This window comes from Eretmochelys imbricata, chromosome 4, assembly GCF_965152235.1.
Source record: "Eretmochelys imbricata isolate rEreImb1 chromosome 4, rEreImb1.hap1, whole genome shotgun sequence".
Lineage (NCBI taxonomy): Eukaryota > Metazoa > Chordata > Testudines > Cheloniidae > Eretmochelys > Eretmochelys imbricata.
In genome coordinates, this window is record NC_135575.1 from 94,838,946 (window position 1) to 94,858,496 (window position 19,551).

At 41.4% G+C, this 19,551-nt stretch overlaps 1 protein-coding gene across 11 annotated transcripts in view; it reads left to right on the forward strand.

Moving 5' to 3' along the window:
- The window catches only part of FRYL (FRY like transcription coactivator), a 427,650-nt gene that overhangs the window by 204,463 nt on the left and 203,636 nt on the right, over positions 1-19,551 (forward strand). For 10 of the 11 annotated variants that reach the window (XM_077815668.1, XM_077815661.1, XM_077815665.1 and 7 more), the window contains 6 exons: positions 5,240-5,293; positions 8,603-8,742; positions 9,332-9,428; positions 13,228-13,307; positions 13,894-13,974; positions 15,076-15,244. In XM_077815668.1, coding sequence (XP_077671794.1) covers positions 5,240-5,293; positions 8,603-8,742; positions 9,332-9,428; positions 13,228-13,307; positions 13,894-13,974; positions 15,076-15,244 — 621 coding nt within the window. Of the gene's footprint in view, positions 1-5,239; positions 5,294-5,816; positions 5,931-8,602; positions 8,743-9,331; positions 9,429-13,227; positions 13,308-13,893; positions 13,975-15,075; positions 15,245-19,551 lie in introns of those variants that run through there. The other variant, XM_077815669.1, reaches the window with a different exon arrangement.

Genomic DNA, 19,551 nt, shown 5'->3' on the forward strand with positions numbered 1-19,551 from the left:
CAGTCCTGATGCTCTGAGCAGCATGGTAAGGGAACGGGGAACAGGAGTGGTTGGATAGGCATGGGAGTCCCGGGGGGCCTGATAGGGGTCGGAGCCATCAGGGAGCAATGGGGCTTGGGTAGGGTCGGGGGGGGGTGCGGATAGGGGTGGGGGTTTCCAAGAGGAGGCGATCGGGAAACAAGGAGCAGGGGGGGTTGGATGGGTGGAGGGTTCTGAGGGGAGCAGTCAGGGGGCAGGGGGTCCCGGGAGGGGGTGGTCAGGGGACAAGGAGCCGGGGGTGGGTGGGGTTGGATGAATCAGGGGTTATGAGGGGGGGCAGTCAGGGGGCGGGAAGTGGGCCGGCTGTTTGGGGAGGCACAGCCTTCCCTACACCGGTGTAGTGTATTAAATTTCTCCCCTTAGGAATGTGCTACTTATGGTGTACTACTTACGGCTGCCAGTCCTGGTGCTCCACAAGTAGCACATTCCTACGGGGAGAAATTTAATACACTACACCGGTCAGCCTGCCGCTGGTCTGGGGTTCCGTTCACCCAGACCGGCAGCAAGCTGAGCAGGGGTGGTGGCCAGGATCCCGGCTGGCAGCAGCGTGCCAGTAAAAATCAGCTCGCGTGCCACCTTTGTCACATGTGCTGCAGGTTGCCGACCGCTGGTTTAGTGGATGTAAATGTGTGGTATAAACGGTATGTAATAGGGCACTGATGGCATGTTTGGAAAAGGAGAGGGGAAGAGGCTGAACTTGCCTGCTCAGGCTGCTTGCCTGCGAGCTAACTGTCCATCATCACCCCCTACTGTCTTTGGATCCGAATTACTCCTCTGGTATCTATGTTCATAGTTCCTGCTGCTGTTTTCCGATACAGTTGATTCCAGATAGCAGAATTTATGCACAACTTCTAGCATGGTGCTAACTATTGAAACTTCTGGTGCCATCAAAACATCTAGTATCAAAATCACTGTTGTCTTTAGACTGATGGTTACTCCAGATTCATCACAGGCTAGTGCAAAGCTATTGCAAAGTTGCTGGAGCTCCTTGTCGCTGTGTGCGAAAAATACTGCATCATCGGCAGAAAGAAGTTCTCTTAACGGCTGAAGTACTGAAATGAGGAGGACAGGTTGTACTTAAACATCTGCACAATGTCTTGCTTGCCTGCTAAAGGGAAGGAGAGACACCAAAAGACACGAAGGTTGCAACATCATAACTGTATACAAACAAAGGAGATGAGAGATTGCAACAACTACAGAGGAATCTCTTTTTTTGTGTTGCTGGCAAGGCATTTGCATGGGTTATTCTCAATAGACTGCAAATTCTTGCTGAACGTGTATATCCAGAGTCAGTGCAGCTTCCATGCCAGTACATCAACTATCAACATGGTCTTTGCACTAAGGCTATTGCAAGAAAAGTGTCAAAATTGTCAGTGATGGAGAATTCACGAAAACCCTTGGTAAATTGTTCCAATAGTTAATTACTTTCACTCTTAAAAATGTATACCTTATTTCCACTCTGAATTTGTCTAGGTTCATATTCCAGCTATTGGATTGTGTTATACCTTTCTCTGCTAGACGGAAGAGCCCATTTATCAAATATTTGTTCCCCGTGTAGGTTTTTATCAACTGTGATTGTCACCCCTTCATCTTCTCTTTGTTAAACTAAATAGATTGAGCTCTTTGAGTCTTTCACTATAAGGGATGTTTTCTAATCCTTTAGTCATTGTCAATGCTCTTTTCTAAACCCTCTCTAATTTACCAACGTCCTTCTTGAATTGTGGACACTAGAACTGGACACAGTATTCCAGCAGCATTCACATCACTGCCAAATACACAAGGTAAAATAATCTCTCTATTCCTATTCGGGATTTCCCTCTTTTCGCATCTGAGGATCACATTAGCTGTTATGGCCACAGCTTCACAGTAGGAGCACATATTCAGCTGATTACCCACCATGGCCCTCAAGTCTTTTTCAGTCATTGCTTTCCAGGATAGAGTTCCCTATCCTGTCAATCTGGCCTACATTCTTTGTTCCTAGATGTATACATTTACATTCAGCCTTATTAAAACGCACATTGTTTGCTTGCATCCTACTCACCAAGCAATCCAGATCGCTCTGTATAGGTGACCTGTCCTCTTAATTATTTACCACCAACCCAATTTTTGTGACATTTTTAAGCTTTATCAGTGATGATTTTATGTTTTCTTCTGGGTCATTAATAAAAATGTTAAATAGTATAGGGCCAAGAACCGCTCCCTATAGGACCCCACAGGAAATATATCTGCTCAATGATAATTTCCCGTTTACACTTACATTTTGAGATCTGTCAGTTAGTTAATATTTTGTCCACTTAATTTGTGCTGTGTTAATTTTATGTCTAATATTTTTTTAATCGAAATCTCATGTAGTACCAAGTCAAAACCTTACAGAAGTCTAAATATATTACATCAACACTATTTCCTTTATCAACAAAATCTGTAATCTCATCAAAAAAAAATCCAGTTAGTTTGACAGGGTAGGGTTTATTTTCCATATACCCATGCATTGAGCCTCGTGATTCCACATCCTAGTTTTTTAATCCAGATTGATCACTGCAGAGATAATTTTAAAATATTCAGTGTTGTCTTGTACAAATAGAGCTGTGCGCACATGCTAGAATGGCATACGTGCATTTTATTTTTTCTAGGAATTACCATATAAGAAGTGGTTGGGATTTGTTTTCTTATTATTCTCTGCCAGTAAAATTTGGAGGTTGTATTTTTCTTGATTAAATGTTTTCTCTCTCTCTCTCTCTCTTTTTTGTTTTAAGTTATGCATTCTTACATGTAATTAGTGTAGCTGTAATCCATTTTCCATCAGGCTACCAGTGTTACCTTTCTGTTGACCTGTGCAATTAGTCACTTACCATTTCTGAAGGGTGTGGTGTGGTTTAGTCTGATTTGTTTTCATTTTTTCAGATCTCAAATCTTTAGCTAAGGCGGAAAGACTACTAACTGAACTATAAAAATATTTTTTCAAGAACATTTTCTTTTTTGTTAAATAGATTCATAGATTCATAGATATTTAGGTCAGAAGGGACCATTATGATCATCTAGTCTGACCTCCTGCACAACGCAGGCCACAGAATTTCACCCACCACTCCTACAAAAAAAACCTCACACCTATATCTGTGCTATTGAAGTCCTCAAATTGTAGTTTAAAGACCTCAAGGAGCAGAGAATCCTCCAGCAAGTGACCCGTGCCCCATGCTACAGAGTATAATATATATATATATATATATATATATATATATATATATATATATATAATATATATATAATATACAGAGTATAATAACCTTTAAGTCGTTGAAGTTTAAATTGTTCATAAAAATCAGTGACCTACTTGCTGATTCTGTTTATTTAAAAATAAAAAGCGAATTAACCTTAAAGTTCCTCTCTAATTACTGAAAATTTGTCAACACACTTTATTTATGACTCTTACCTCCCACTTATGTCCATTACTGTGGAACCTTGCTTTGGTTTAGAGTATTAACTATAGGGTTGCCAACCCTCCCGGATTGGCTGGGAGTCTTCTAGATCTCCTGGTGGCTACTGAAACCAATCTGGGAGATTTTAATAGGCCGCTAAAAGTCCACTCAGCGGTGTAGTGGGGCTAAGGCAGTTTCCCTACCTGCCCTGGCTCCGCATGGCTCCCGGAAGCAATTGGCACATCCCTGTGGCTCCAAGGCACAGCTGCCTTGCTCCAAGCGTGCTGCCCCCCCCATCCCCCACCCCCCCCCGAGTTCCTTGGCTGGGAACTATGGCCAATGGGAGCTGCAGGGGCAGTGCCTGCAGGCAGGGGCAGCACACATCGCTGCCTGGCTGCTCCTAAGCCTAGGAGCCAGACATGCCGGCCGCTTCTGGGAGCCGCCTGAGGTAAGCCTGCACATCCCTCATCCCTTCTGGCACCCCAACCCTCTGCCCCAGCCCTGAGCCCTCTACCACACACAAACTTCCTCCCAGAGCCTGCACCCCAAACCTCTTCCTGCACCCCAACTGCCTGCCCCAGGCTCAGCCCGGAGCCCCTTCCCACACTCCAAACCCGTCAGTCCCACCTTGTAGCCCAGAGCTCGCACCCTCTTCCACACCCCAACCCCATGCCCCAGCCCGGTGGAAGTGAATGAGGGTGGGTGAGAGTGAGCAATGGAGGGAAGGGGGATGGAATGAGCGGGGCAGGGGTGAAGTAGGGGCGGGCAAGGGTGTTTGGGTTTTTGTGATTAGATGGTTGGCAGCCCGAATTAACTAGTAGATCATGGCCCACAGAATAATGTGGGACTAAGGAATTTGTGTCTGTTTCTTTCTTGGCTTGGCCTCATGGGAAGAGCCTTAAAATTGTATTTTTGATAAAATGAGTTTGGGTAATCTTGAAGATCATAAATCAAACACAATAGTGTAATACTCGGAAGTATATTAAGTGGGTACTTTTGTTCAAGTTTCTGAACATTTTTTCTTTTAATATTTTAATATTTATTTCATCATTTTATCATGAATATATTTGCTCAACCCAGTATATTTTATAATGATTAATAGTCATGAGGTACTGATACAAACTTGTAACTTTTGTCTGATATTTTTCCTCTACATGGCTATCTCAAATGTAAGTGTACTTATAACTGGTATCTTAATGTAATTATACATCACTTTCTCTCTCCTTTACAGTAGGGAAAGTGAGGGGCAAAAAAATAGATGGGGATTGGATTGAGGTTCTACTTTCATGAAGGCCTTATTGTTTCCCCTCTTACAACTTCCTTTCTCCCTATATCTGTCTCCCATGATCATGAATATGCTGTGTGTAGGAGGGCCGGATAGGATTTCCGTAAGAAGTCAGTTTGTCACTCATCACCAGCTATCCAGGTGGAGCAGCATGATGATCTTTTTAAGCCCCTGCTGAGGAATGAGACCTAGACAGCTTCTGGAATTCAGAAATTCCAGGTTTTGTGATTGACAGCGTATAGTGCGACAACTAAGCCACCAAACTAGCTTGTTCATCTCTGATCTTTTCTGTATTCAGTTCACATCTTAAAAATTTTTTCCAGCTGGAAAATATAGCTGGAGTTGAGACTGATCTATGCCTCTTTACATTTTCATAAAGTATGTTGATTCCTGCTTTTTACACCTGTGTTATATCACATTTGCTTGTTTTGCTTGTTGCAATGCTTTGCTTTTAGCTAACTGCATGCTTCATACTCTCTAATGATTTTTATTCTGTTTCTAGGAAAAGCTCTTGTCAAGATCTCTTCAAAGAGGTGAAGATCTTCAATTTGATCAGGTAGGAAACACTTTCATTTAAGATACTGCATTGTCTGTTTTTGTTTTTTCAGGTTTTATGGAATTAAGGTGTTCCATTCAAGCAGAGGATCACAGTTCTACTGTTCAGATGATTAACTTAGAATGTTAGTGTACTGGTTTATGTTAAATAATTACCAGAGATAATAAGTCCGATTTTTGTTACCTACTCTAAAATGTAATCATTAAAGGGTTTTATTTTCTCAAGGACCATTGCCTAGAAGGTGGAGAATGATACTGTTTCATGAACAGTTTTTGAATCTCTTTGACTTCAGAAAACTAGGATTTAATAAGCAACTTGACAGGGGACACAGAAAATGAGTTGGTATTAAGACATCACTGCAGTACTGACAAGTGGACTAGAATAGTCTGAGATGGGATTGCTTTCAGGGGATGTAAACCAATCACTTTTCTTTTTTTCTTCGGTAACTAAGGTAAAAGTACCTGGTCTGTTTTCACTTGAGATATGTTAAGCAAACCATTTCTGTTGTTTTAATTCTATTTCCTATTTTTAATCTTGTTTTTGTTGAGATTACTTTTGTTTAGGAAGTTTCATGCAGGTGTCCTCAAATAAGAAAATTCCATGAGGTGAGGTGCAGACGATCCTAGGCAAACCCAAGGTGGGAAGCTGAAAGATTAAGAAGGAGACAATAGTTAATGATGGATGTTCAGACATATTTGATCATAATTGAATTTACAGCCTTGCTACTCAATGTATGGCATATGGTTGTGTTTTTTGTGTCCCCATCTCTGATTCTGCTATTTGATGTGATGTCCAGAGTTGGAGAGAACATGTTATTTAGAAGTAAGTGTCTCTGAAAGCCAATATGCAGAGGGAGCTGTTTTGCAACGTGAGTGGTTTTCAGCATTGCAGCAGCTCCTGCAGCAGCATTGTCAGAGCTCTGGCTCTGTTGCAGCAGAAGAGAAGAAAGTAAGGAGAGACCCAAAGGGGAAGCAGAGTAGACAGCCCAGGTGGAGAGAGAAGGGAGACTCTGAGTAGGAGTGTGGGGGAAGAAGAACCATGGAGGCTACCTTTCTAAACCTTTTCCAGTCAGAACAGCACTATGTTGGAGTGAGAAGCTGAACTCAGCATGAGGAAAGAGAATATAGAAGGAGGCTATAGAACAGATGACGAAGGGGAATAGTAAATAAAGTAGGATATTGAGTGGGGCTAAAAACACTAAAAGGCAGTCTGGAGAGAGGGAAAGTAGCTTGCAAATTGAAGGGGTCTTAGAGTTTCCTTTCTTAGGTTATCCCCCTTCTTTCTTCCTCCTCCTGATAAAGTCTAACTACTCCTGTTAAAGATGACTTCTTGTCCTTGGGTCAAAAAGATAATTATGAAGAGTGAGTAGTTTGTCTTTACAAAGTACAGGATTGCAAAATTGATCATGTTTAAAAACTATAAATAGTGAAGTATGTTTTATAGGATAGATCGTTAACCACAATATTTGAAAAATAATAAAAAAATATAGTATTTTGCCTAGTTTTTAAAAAATGTTACATTATGTTGCCATCTTGATTGCTTTAATGCATTATTTTCTTTCTAAATCTTAAAGTGTGAATGTCCTAGCACACCTTAAGGCAGAGGTGGGCAAACTACGGCCCGCGGGCCACATCCAGCCTGCAGGACCGTCCTGCCTAGCCCTTGAGCTCCTGGCTGGGGAGCTAGCCCCGGCCCCTACCCCACTGCCCCTCCTTCCCCGCAGTTACGCCGCTGCACAGGCAGCGCGGCTGGCTCCATCCAGACAGCGGGGCTGTGAGCTCCGGCCGCTCTGAGCAGCATGGTAAGGGGGCGGCAGCGAAGGAGGTTGGGTAGGGGAGCTGGGGGGCGGTCAGGGGGCAGGGAGTGGAGGGGGTTGGGTAGGGGGTGGGGTCCCGGTGGGGAGCTTAGGGGCGGGGGGTGCCAGGAGGGGGAGGCCAGGGGACAAGGAGCCAGGGGGAGGAGTGGGGAGGGGAGGGTTGGATGGGTCGGAGGTTCTGAGAGGGGCAGTTAGGGGGTGGGGCCAGGCTGTTTGGGGAGGCACAGCCTTCCCTAGCTGGCACGCCATACAGTTTCGCAACCCCGATGTGGCCCTCGGGCCAAAAAGTTTGCCCACCCCTGTTTTAAAAACAACTTTCCAATCACTGGCATTGACCAGTGATCAGAAAGGAAAAGGAAGAAAGTGTGGCAGTGGAAAACTTCTTTCTTCTTTGAATGCATCTCCACATATATGTTGGTACGCGTGTGTCCTGTGCACTCAAGCTAGAGACTTATGATCAGCAGTACCCAATGGGATGACTCATATACCCTTAGTGTCCTTGTGTCTCCAGCTGAGGGCAAAAAGGGCAAGTGTGTTCCAACTTTCCCTCTGTTCCTTCTCACTGCTCATGGCTACGAATTGAACGTCTCAGTGGCTGCCTCTAAATTTTATGTAATTAGCAGTTAAGTACTAGCTAGCTAGTTAGGTTAATGTTGGAATTTTACAGTGTTTCCTTTTATTTCTTTTTGAAGAAACTATTCTTGTTTATTTACTGGGGAAGTACTCTCAGTACTGGTTCAGTCAAAAGTGAACTCATCCCTAGGTTGCAAAAACTGCCCAGTATGAGAGACAGAAATGCTCTTAAATGATGGTTAGGGTAAGTGCTTAATTTGCCTAGATGAGGGGCACATCACTGAGGAGTGTGCTATTTGGAAGTCATTTTGCAAATAAACCCAGAGATCTAGGAAACCTCAAGTTAAACTTAAAATGTTCCCAACTGAAAGATCACTGTGCCAGGCCTCTGATCTTAGTCTGCTTGGAGCTAGTTCGTCTGACTATGCCTCATCTAGGAGCACTCCAGTAGCCACTTTATCTGGAGCCACAAACCCCTGACACAACCTCATAAGACTTGTGAAGAGAAGTGCGTGCATAAACACATTGGGAAGAATATCACTTTTCCATAATTTATATTGTGAAATAATCATGTGCTTTAAATGTGAATTTGCTTTGTGACAGCATTCAGGTACATTATTTTAAAATATCTAGCATCTTCTAGTTAATTTTAGCATGGTTGCCTATATAGAGTATTTCAAACCTCCAGATTAACTTTACAATATTTGCTTGTTTCCTTATCATACGTTTTTCATTATGTTTGATTTAGAATGTTGTGATTACAAAAATTCCCTTGAATGAACATAAAGATTATTTTGTACAAAAATTACTCTAACATAACATAGAACTATTCAGACAGTATTAATCTAGAAGAGAGGATGATTTGAAGTAACTAAATTATAAATCTTACATTAACCAATATACCTTTTTTATCTTTCCAGTTGATAAGCTCTATGAGCTCAGTAGCAGAGCACTGTCTCCCCTCCTTACTACGCACCTTGTTTGACTGGTACAGGCGTCAAAATGGAACTGAAGATGAATCTTATGAATACAGACCTCGATCTAGCACAAAATCTAAGGGGTAAGTGCCATTGGATTTTTTCCCCTCAGCAAATCAGCATTTGGTTCATATGTTTATTGCTATAAAAGTGTAGTTGTACTTTTTGGATAACAAAACATTTAATATTTTGGGGTCTTATTTCCTGGGTCAGAAGAGGCTAAAGTTTCTCAGATTTTGCCCTTAACCTGGGGAGAAGTTAATGTAATAACTTAATGATTCCTCGGGCTAATTTATGGAGCAGTGTTGATGCACTCTGAAGTGATTCCTAACTAGTTCATGTCCTCTTGAGAGTGGGGGTTGGGTTTTTTGGGTTTTTTTTTTTTTTGGCTACCTTTTGGGAGGGGTGGGGGAAACGAGGCATGGAAGCAGTAAGAAAAAAATCAGAAAGATTTTCTGGCCTCCTGAAACAATCCCCCCCGCCCCCTCCCCCCCCCAAAAAAATCCTGCTGCCCTCCAAACTTATAATTCTTTCCTAACCATGTACTGTATTGGATATGTATTTGACTATTTTTACTTTAAAACAACCAACCAAGCACTAATATGTAACTCTTATACTATGTATCTGAATTAAGTCCTACATATAATATTTGTTCTTAATTTCTTCCTTTAGGGATGAGCAACAGCGTGAGAGAGATTATCTACTTGAAAGGAGGGACTTAGCTGTAGATTTCATTTTTTGTTTAGTTTTAGTAGAAGTTCTAAAGCAGGTAAGCTCTTTAGCTTCTACAAGGTGTGTGCTTGCTGTTAATCTTTTGTTTGTAATTGTTAACATCCAAATGTTTCAGTCATCTACTTCAAGTTTTTTTATATAAGACTCAGGCCAGTACAGGATGAGTACATGTGATGTTACAATAATTCTTTCAGCTGCACAAAGCTTTCCGCCTCTCCTACTTGCTCTCTCCTCAGCTCTCCATCCCTTCTTTATACCTTCTCTATTGAAATCTCTTAGAGGGCATGTCTACTCTGCCGCACAGTTTGGACTATGGGGATGTGACTAGCAGTGCACACCAAAGTTCTGTATTGAAAATCCCCTATGTAGGCATTGTGGGGTGTACGAAAAGGTTCCTGTTTCACATTGAGGTAATCCTGTTTGAAGTGGACTATGTTAATGCGAAGAAAAGTCAGAATGAGGAAACATCATTCTTCTTTGAGTGTTCTCCACATATTCCAACTGATGGTGGCTGGTGCAGCTGAGATGTTGGAATGTTCTCATAGCAGCGCCCATTACAGTACTTGCATGTCCATCCTATCCTTCCCCTCAGTGTTCCCAAACATCTGAGGATAAGGGGATGTGTTGCCCTCTGCCATCTCTGTTCCTTCCAACTACAGCAGCAGACAGATGTGGATGTCTCCAGATCTCTTGGATCCAGAGCCTTCTCTCAAGACTTTTTAGTGACCTGGATAGCTTTTTACTTTTAGTATAGTTAGTATAATTAGGATAAGAATAATTAGTTATTTAGGTCAGTTGTTGTTTTTAGTGTAGCTAAATAGTTGTTAAAATCAGTTTCATCTACTGGCTAAATGGCAGATCCAAAGGCAAAGCAATCCAGTTTTAAGAGGTGTGCATCTTGCCTGGTAGTCTTCCTGGAACTGGACACCCATGTCAGATGCTTGGTATGTCTTGGTGACGACCACTCTTATTTGACTTGCTCCATCTACAATATGCTCACTCAGAGAGCACGTAAGGAGCATCTGAACAGACAGCAAGCCCTTTTGCTTCAAGAAGCTTTTCTGGCAAAGCTGCTTGGAATTGATAACTCTAAGGGATTCAAGCACAAGTTAAAAAGATGGGTGTCATCACCTCGTACAGCTAACTCGAAGAAAAAGAGTACTATGATGGAAGGTCTGATTTTTGGCTCTGGGATAGAGTTCCATGACTGCCGCACAGTCTGTTCTCAAACTTTGAGCCAACAATGAAAGCTCCAGAGACTCCCTTGTCACTGTCCTCTGAGGCAAGAAGCGAGTGGTGAGAGAAAAGCCATTAGATTGTCCATCTGTGTTCCAAAAAAGATGGCAAAAGACAAAAAAGCACCTGTTAGTGGTGTGACGTTACACTGAGGAGATTCATTGGCTCCAGATCTGTCAGCATTGGATCCTAAACTGAAAGCGAAGAGTGCTCATTAGGGTAAATTCCTTCATAAATTTCATCTAACAGATCCAAAGTTAGTTATGGAATCAACAAGTTTCTTCATCACAGATTCACATATTTACATCAGTTATTGTGGTAGCTTATTTCTGTATCTCTGAGTATATCTACACAAGGATAAAAAACCTGTATCTGGCCTGGGTCAGCTGACTCAGAGTTGCAGAGCTTGGGCTCCAGGGCTGAAAAAATCGCTGTGTAGACATTTGGGCTCAGGCTAGAGCCAGATTCTCTACGCAGCGATTTTTAGCCCCAGAACCCGAGCCCCATGAGCCCAAGTCAGCTGACCCAGGCCAGCCACAGCCAGGCGGCGGGTCTTTTATCCCTGTGTAGATACCGTATCAGACCAAATCACCACAAATATCTCTGCTTTTATGGTGCTAATGCATTCCAGTATAAGGACCTTCCTTCTGGCCTGTCTCCTGCCCCTAGAGTTTTACAAAATACCTTTCTGCTGTAGAAGCCCCTTTGAGAAGGCAAGGTATTTTTGTTTACCCTTATCTAGATGATGGGGCTCCTCAAACTCACATTTCAAAAGAGCTTTCTCAAGCTATGAGAGATTAGGACTTTTGATCAATATGAAAAAGTCCCACATCTGTCCTGCACAGAGAATTCCCTTCATACGAGCAGTTCTTGACACATAGGAAGGTAGGGCTTTTCTGCCATGCAAGAGGCTCCTCAGGATTCAATTTGCTGTAAGTACGCTAAATCAACAAAGTACCCAAAAAGTAACATTCTTCTTAAAGTCAAGATTTTTAGGACTCAGAAGAAGAGGGGAAAGTGGGTAGAGAGCTTCAGTATTCATACTCCACGGAGTCTTAATAGAACTTGACTCTAGGCCGTGGAGCAGTAGAAGGAATTGAGGCAGCAGAGGGCATCTGACCCCCTTCTATAGCCTCACCCTCCGAGTGTTCGGGAATGCTATCAGAAGGGGTAGGAGGGAGTGTGAGCGCTTAAACGGGTACTGCTATTAGAAGGTTCCACCGGCCGGTGCAACCCAACTCTGAATATGCACTGTCCATCTCAAAGAACCCCAGTTACAGATTCTTCATTTTTGTCCATTCTCAGTAGCATCAATATCAGCAATCATCAACTTACTACTTCGCAGAAGAGAGTTGGCTGCATGCTAACACTCGATATTATTTGCATTAGTTTGAACTTCACATTTATTCATGTATAAAATATAATAATAGAAAATTTTACAGGAGGAAAGTCCCAGGACAGAGAGGTGTATTGCATTCTCTGTACTTGAATCATAAAATTCTTTTTGGGGGGGTTGTGTGGGGGCTGGAGGATACTTCTGAAATAAATATAACTTACTCTTAGTAGTCTTTGAAAATTTAATTATTTGACAAAGCTAGCCTGTTTAAACATTTAAAGTAGTGTAATGTGATTTGATTAGTTAAATAAATAGTAAAAAGTGGGTGTACATCCAGAACAAAAATGACCTTTTAAAGAATATATTTGGCTCTTTTTAGGTGCTGACTCTTAGGAGGCAAAATGAAAACATAGCTGAAAGGCTAAAAAGGAAAGCTCTTCCATTGAATCCAAAATATAAAACCTCTACACCTTTTATGTGATACTACGAGCCACTGTGAGATTGGCCCACTTAGATGTGTTTGTACCTGATCTCTACACCAAATCTACTTTATTCTTAGGAAGAAATTGATGTGTGCGTGGCCACTCTGATATATAGTACTTATAAAATACTTTAATCATCAAAAAGCTTCAGAAACATGATTTTTGACAGTTTAAAAAAAAAAACACATACACACTGGGCAAAGGTGGGCTATGCATTTGGGGCCAGTGTTCAACCATTTCCTTACACATTTGTCACCTCCTTTGATGTGATACAAACTGGGCATAAACTCCTCTTCTCTGTTCTTGCTTTTTCTCTTTGCTCTTAACCAGATGGATGAGCTTTTAAACTGATGCCTTTGGCCTCCTTTCCCTGACATGAATATCTTTACCCTACATTTGAGGTTAAATCTGGAATGGTCAGACCACATCAGTTAGTGAGGTCTGAAATGAAACAGTTAATCTAGACTCATAGCTATTCATGATATGCACATAATGATGTGATCACTTAATTTCTGAGTGCCATTTTTGATTACTTAAACTCAGTAGTCAAATTATTTAACAGAATGCCACACATCACTGATGTGGAGTCATAGTGCTTGAATATCTAGGCACAGAACCTCACCTGGTTTCAATTGTCACAGCTCCACTGAAGTCAGTGGAACTGTGACAGTTACGCCATCTCAGGATCTGCCTCCTAATCTATTCTTGAATATTTCTAAGGGGCGTAGCACAGTGGTATTTATGTACTGATATAATAAAGTGAAATTGTATCTATATTTCAGATACCTGTTCATCCAGTGCCAGATCCTTTAGTACATGAAGTTCTGAATTTGGCTTTTAAGCACTTTAAACACAAGGAAGGGTAAGTCAAGTTTAATTCATGCACATAATATTTTTTGTTTTAATTCACAGTGCTTTATCATCAGGCTGTTTTCAGACTGACTGCATAGGTTTTCTGTTCTGATTGCCTCACACCTAATAGATTTGGCAATAATACACAAAAAATGTAGTTAATACTGATTTTTGAAGCTAAAAATCATGACTGATTAAAAAAGACAGCTGTGTGCAATAGAAGGCTTATTTTGTTTGTCTTAAAATATACAGCTTAATTTGCACAATAAGGGCAAGAAAAATAGAAGTTCGTTGTCAGGTTACATAAATAAACTCTTCCCATGTAGAGTGCTATATACAGTTCCACCTTAAAATGTATTGCATCCAGTAAGCCTACCAAAATTAACCTACACCAGTTCAGATGTTATCCATTTTTAAACTTAAAAACAGAATGTAGGTCTGAAACAGTTCCCAGTGAAGTGTGGTCTTTCTATTCAGATTGGAATTCCTCATTGCATGGAGCACCTTTTATGTTTTGTATACCGCTGAGCACACTGTTGATATGTTCAAATAATATTTTCTAAAAGCACATCCTTGTTCTTTTCTTCTCCCCATAGGTATTCAGGAACCAACACTGGGAATGTGCATATTATTGCAGATTTATATGCAGAAGTGATAGGGGTTCTTGCTCAATCAAAGTAAGCTCGATATTTCACTTCTTCCTTTTCCCTCTTTTTTTTTCCTCCAAAAGGTAAAACTATCCTCCCTGACTACTACTTACAGCACATTTATTAATAATGTTAGCAAACTGGAAGCTTTTCCATAGTTGTACATAAGGAAGTCAGCTACTAATCAAACATTTGGCATAGCAGACATATTGTTGTGCATCATTCCCATAGTCTAACAAAATAAGAAATGCTGTCCTTTCTTTGAAACATAAATTATACATCTTTCTATTGCACAGTGCTTCCTTCAGTATGGCACTTTCCTCTCTCTCATTACTAGTCTCTCTCATTAGCTTGAGTACAATTCCAAGTCTGTCCAATGAGGGTTGGAATAAAATGGGAGTGTTAATGGCTCATAACTTCATGAGATGCATATTGTGTATTTCTATCATTTAATAAGATTTTACAGATTAGACATTTAAGAAATATTTTCAAAGCTAATGAGTTTAATTTAAAAATAAGACCTAGTGTATCTTGCATTATAGGTACATTTTATGTACTTGTGTATTCAGGGTTTATTCTCTGGTTTGCCTGTCTGCTCCATGTTTGCACCTGTAAGGTATTGAAATGCATAGGTATCCTCTCTCTCTGAGCAGCTTTTTGTAAATTACATTGTATTTCCTCCTTCAAAGAATGGAACAGATACAACTCAAATGAGAAAAATGCTGTCTATATGCAGTTACAGAGACATGCCTCTGATATTTTTGTGTAAAGGCCGGTGAGTGTAATTGTAATTTTAAAATAGCTAAGTGCTCATTTATTCAACAAAACTATGCATCAGGAAGATTTTTAAGAAGATGCTGCCATTTTTTAGGTATATAGATGGAGTAAATAGAAAGCTGACATCCCTCAAATGTTATTTGCTCTGCCTACATATGTTTTCTAATATGCTAATCACCACAGTATCTAGACATCAAATACAAGAAATAAAATCTGTCTACCTTAACTGTGTCTCTTTAACTGTAGCTACAATATCATTGTCAGATAAAGTTACTTGAAAAATATGTTTAAAATAGAAATAAATTAAACTGAACTAAGCAATATCAATGTTTGCTATGTGTGTAAATTATCCAGGTTTCAGGCTGTTAGGAAGAAGTTTGTCACTGAATTAAAGGAACTGCGGCAGAAGGAACAGAGTCCTCACGTAGTACAAAGTATCATCAGCTTAATTATGGGGATGAAGTTTTTCAGAGTAAAAATGTATCCTGTAGAAGACTTTGAAGCATCATTTCAGTTCATGCAGGTAAATGTGAACCACCTGGAAATAAAGCAGACGTCATTTTGAAACTAGATTTATCTTCTGTGTGTCTTCGTTAGCAAGGTTCTGTCTTCTTTGATGGCTTGCATATGTACACTGCACTGTAGGTGTGGTGTGTGAGCTCCTTGTGCATCAGTGCTGGAGACTTTTTCCCTAGCAGAAATTTAAGGAGTGGCCTTGCCTACTGCTGAGCCCCTTGTGCTGTGAATAAGGGTATAAAGGGTGGAGACACCCTGTCCCTCTTCCAGTTCCTTCTTACCATCCATGATCAGCACATTGGTGTTCCATGTGAACAACTATTTGATCTACCTAGTGGTACTCAAAAAGTTCTGACTATTCATTTTCTTTTCTTTTAGTGTTATAAGTTTAAGTTTGTTTCTTTTGATTTAGTCCTTCTTTTGTCCTGTTTTCAGTCTGTCAGGTCTCTGGATCCAGCCTACTGGGGTGGGGAGTATATGTCAAAGTCTCCTGGGGTTCAAATCTTATGCAGGCTGCAAAAAGCCTTTGCCTGTTAGTGACCCTTGCTCCTGCTGCCTCAACTGTTTTGGGTGAGGGCCACATCAGAGATAGGTGCTCTATCTGTCACAGCTTCAAGACTAGGAAAAAGCTGCTGGAGGAGTGCCTCTGGTATATCTTTAGATCAGCTTTGGAGCCCTCTCAGTCATCTAAGGGAAGCTCAGGCCCCAGAAGCACAAGCAGAAGTCTGCATCCATTGCCTCAAAGCTTAGAGTGAGGGACTCTTCAACAGACGATCCTTCAGACATATCGGTCCTCATCCTCAAAAGAAACCTGCACAATGCTTTCAAAAGATGAGCCTGGGAGCTTAAATTCATAGATACTAAAAATCATGGACTGAATAGAGACACTAATATTGCTTATTACAGCAATTTATAACCCACTAACAACCCCCCCCCCCATCTTCCCCCTTCCCCCCATATGACCGGAGGGGTGTTAACAGGCCACTTTACCTTGAATGGTCCTTTGAAATGTGTGTTAAATATTTATGCTAAATAATCATGTTCAAGTCCTGTATTTAGCAGTGACACTTTGATTTAGTTTCCCAGACCAGAAGAAGAGCTCTGTGTAAGCTTGAAAGCTTGTCTCTGTCACCAACAGAAGTTGGTCCAATAAAAGATATTTGTAATGGGTTGCCCCCCTCCCTCAGTTAGAAATTACATAAACTGGGTTCAATAATAAACAAAATACGTTTATTAACTACAAAAGGTGGATTTTAACTGAATATAAGAGATAATAGAACAAAGCAGATTACTAAACAAATAAAACAAAACACGCAAGCTAAGCTCAAAATATTTCAGAAACAGGTTACAAAATGTACTTTCTTACCCTAAATGTTATTTTAGGCAGGTTGCAAAGTTTCTGTGGTTCAAAGTTCCAGTTATATTTCTTTTCAGACTGGACCCCTGTCTCAGTCTGAACTCCCTCCCTGCCTTCTCTTCAGGTGGATTTAGCAGTCTTTCTTCTTGGGCAAACAGGCCATGGAGAGGAGTCATCCTATTTGCCTTCCTCCCTATCCTTAAATAGGATTTACATAAGGCCTTTGTTTCCCAAACTTGACCTCCCCTTCCCTTCCAGTGGAAAGTTACAAGAAGTCGTAGGTAATGTTTAGTATCAGGTGACAAGACCACCTGACCTAGTAATGTCAGTTATGTCCTGGATGCCTCCCAGGAGGGAGAGAGATTAGTATCTTCATGGTTTGGTGTGCCCTCCTGATGGCTCATCAAATTCGATGGCCTGTCATCTGGTGGGTGTCTTCCCAATAGACACCCAGTTGTAATGGTTACATAGTCCATATTCCTAACTTTAGATACAAAAATTATATTTGCATACAAATTGGATAATCATATTCAGTAAATTATAACCTTTCCAATGATATCTTACAAGACCCATCTTGCATAAAGTACGTCTCAGTTATGTCATATCCATATCATAAGCATAGTTCCATAAAGAATATGGAGTACAATGTCACAATATTATCTCACCTACCTTGACACTCTAGTATCCTGGGACTGACACGGTTACAACAACAACTTTTCCACAGTTAACCAAAGTGTTCCCTTTCTGGATCTAACTCCACCTCAACTCTTTCCCTCTATCCCCCACAGTTGTGCATGGCTCCCATTTGTAAGGGGACAGTAAGATTGGTGTGGGTAGGAGAAACACTGAAACTATAATCTTCAATGGGACAAAAACCAGCTGTTAATAACTTTAGACAAACTACTGTAAGTTTTCTACAACTGTCCCATCCCCAGCTGGGAACTTTCTAAACATGTCTCCTCCCTTCCCTTGGTCCAAACTCCCCTGGGCCCATCACTTCCGGTGTGCTAGCTAAGAAATGCACAGACATGGGCACAGTGACTGTTCATTGATAATCTGTTCTATAGCTTCTGCCAAAAGCATAATAGTGGTGTGATGGGTTGGATCACAGAAACCCCTTTGGGGGCTGCCAATTGATGTGCCAAGACTACTTCTGCCCCTGCTTTCCCTGTCCTCTCAGCTTGGGACTTCAGTGCCCTGCCTGGTTTGAGCCAGACCCACTAGCCTGCTGCAAACCCAGACCCAGGTCTGAACCACTTCTCCTTACAGCTGTAGGCTTAAACTGAAAGCAGCTTAAGAAGTGTTTCTGTCTTTAACACTCAGATGCCCAGTGGGGTCCAAATCCCAAATAAATCCGTTTTACCCTGTATAAAGCTTACACAGGGTAAACTCATAAATTGTTCGCCCTCTACAACACTGATAGAGAGGTATGCACAGCTGTTTGCCTCCCCACCCCCAGGTATTAATACATACTCTGGGTTAATTAATAAGTAAAAAGTGATTTTATTAAATACAGAAAGTGGGATTTAAGTGGTTCCAAGTAGTAACAGACAGAACAAAGTGAATTACCAAGCAGAATAAAATAGAAAACTCAAGTCTATGTCTAATAAAACTGAATACGGATAAAACCTCACCCTCAGAGGAATTCCAAGTAAGCTTCCTTTTACAGACTAGTCTCCTTCTAGTCTGGGTCCAGCAGTCACTCACACCCCCTTAGTTACTGTCCTGTTTTCCAGTTTCTTTCAGGTATTCTTGGGGGTGGAGAGGCTATCTCTTGAGCCAGCTGAAGACAAAATGGAGGGGTCTCTCAAGGGTTTAAATAGACTTTTTCTTGTGGGTGGAGACCCCCTCCTCTCTCCTATGCAAAGTCCAGCTACAAGATGGAATTTTGGAGTCACATGGGCAAGTCACATGTCCATGCATGACTCAGTTTTTACAGGCAGCAGCCATTGTCCACATGCTACCTTGAATGTCCTCATGTAGACTTCTTATGTGGATTGGAGCCTTCCAAGATCCATTGTGCGTTAAGTGCTTCTTGATTGGACACTTAACTTGCAAATTCCTTTCTAAAGAAGCTGACCAAATGCCTTACTAAGGTTATTTAAAATCAAACCAGTATACAGCCAATATTCATAACTTCGAATACAATGATGACACATGCATACAAATAGGATGAATAGATTCAGTAGATCATAACCTTTACATAAATATGTTACATGGCATATGTAGCATAAAACATATTCCAGTTATGTCATATATACATTCATAAACATATTTCCATAGAGCCTTATGGGGGGCACCGTCACAAGTGGTTCATCAGAAATCTATAAAATCATTGACTTATGCCCTTGTCTTTCTCAGGGACTGTTTAAGATTTGAAGCAGAGCATGGGCTGTGCTTAAAATCAGGAATGTAGCACAGTGCAAGAGGGGATATTGGCGGGGAGGATGGGTCTCCATTTTAACTTACCAGCCTTGGGTTCCTGTTCCTGTCATGGCTCAGTGCCCTCCTCCGGTTTGTAAAAGGGTTGCTTCCTCAACTTGCTTCTCCAGGTAGAGGTGCAGAAACATGCTTCTTGTCCTCCAGGTCTTCCAGGGTATCCTCCATGCTCACTGCTGCCTCTTTGCCCTGGCCCTCATTGACATCCCATCGGACAGTGAGGTGGGGTTGAGGAGGGAGTTTTGAGCAACTTTAGGCTGTGTACTGGGAGCTCTTGACACCACCTGGTCCCATTCATCATAGAAGGGACATGTACGATGAGAGATTGTTGGAGTCTTTTGTCCTTCTGTACAGAAGCCTCAAGAGCTTGATGCATTCCCGGCACTGAGCTCAGTACCCTCCTGCTCCAGCCTCAGTGAAATTTCTGGGTGTAGGTGTATGTTCCTGCCACTCCAGGAGAAGTCTTAAAAACTGTGTACTCCAACCACACATTGACCAGCACCTGGCAGGCCAGATTA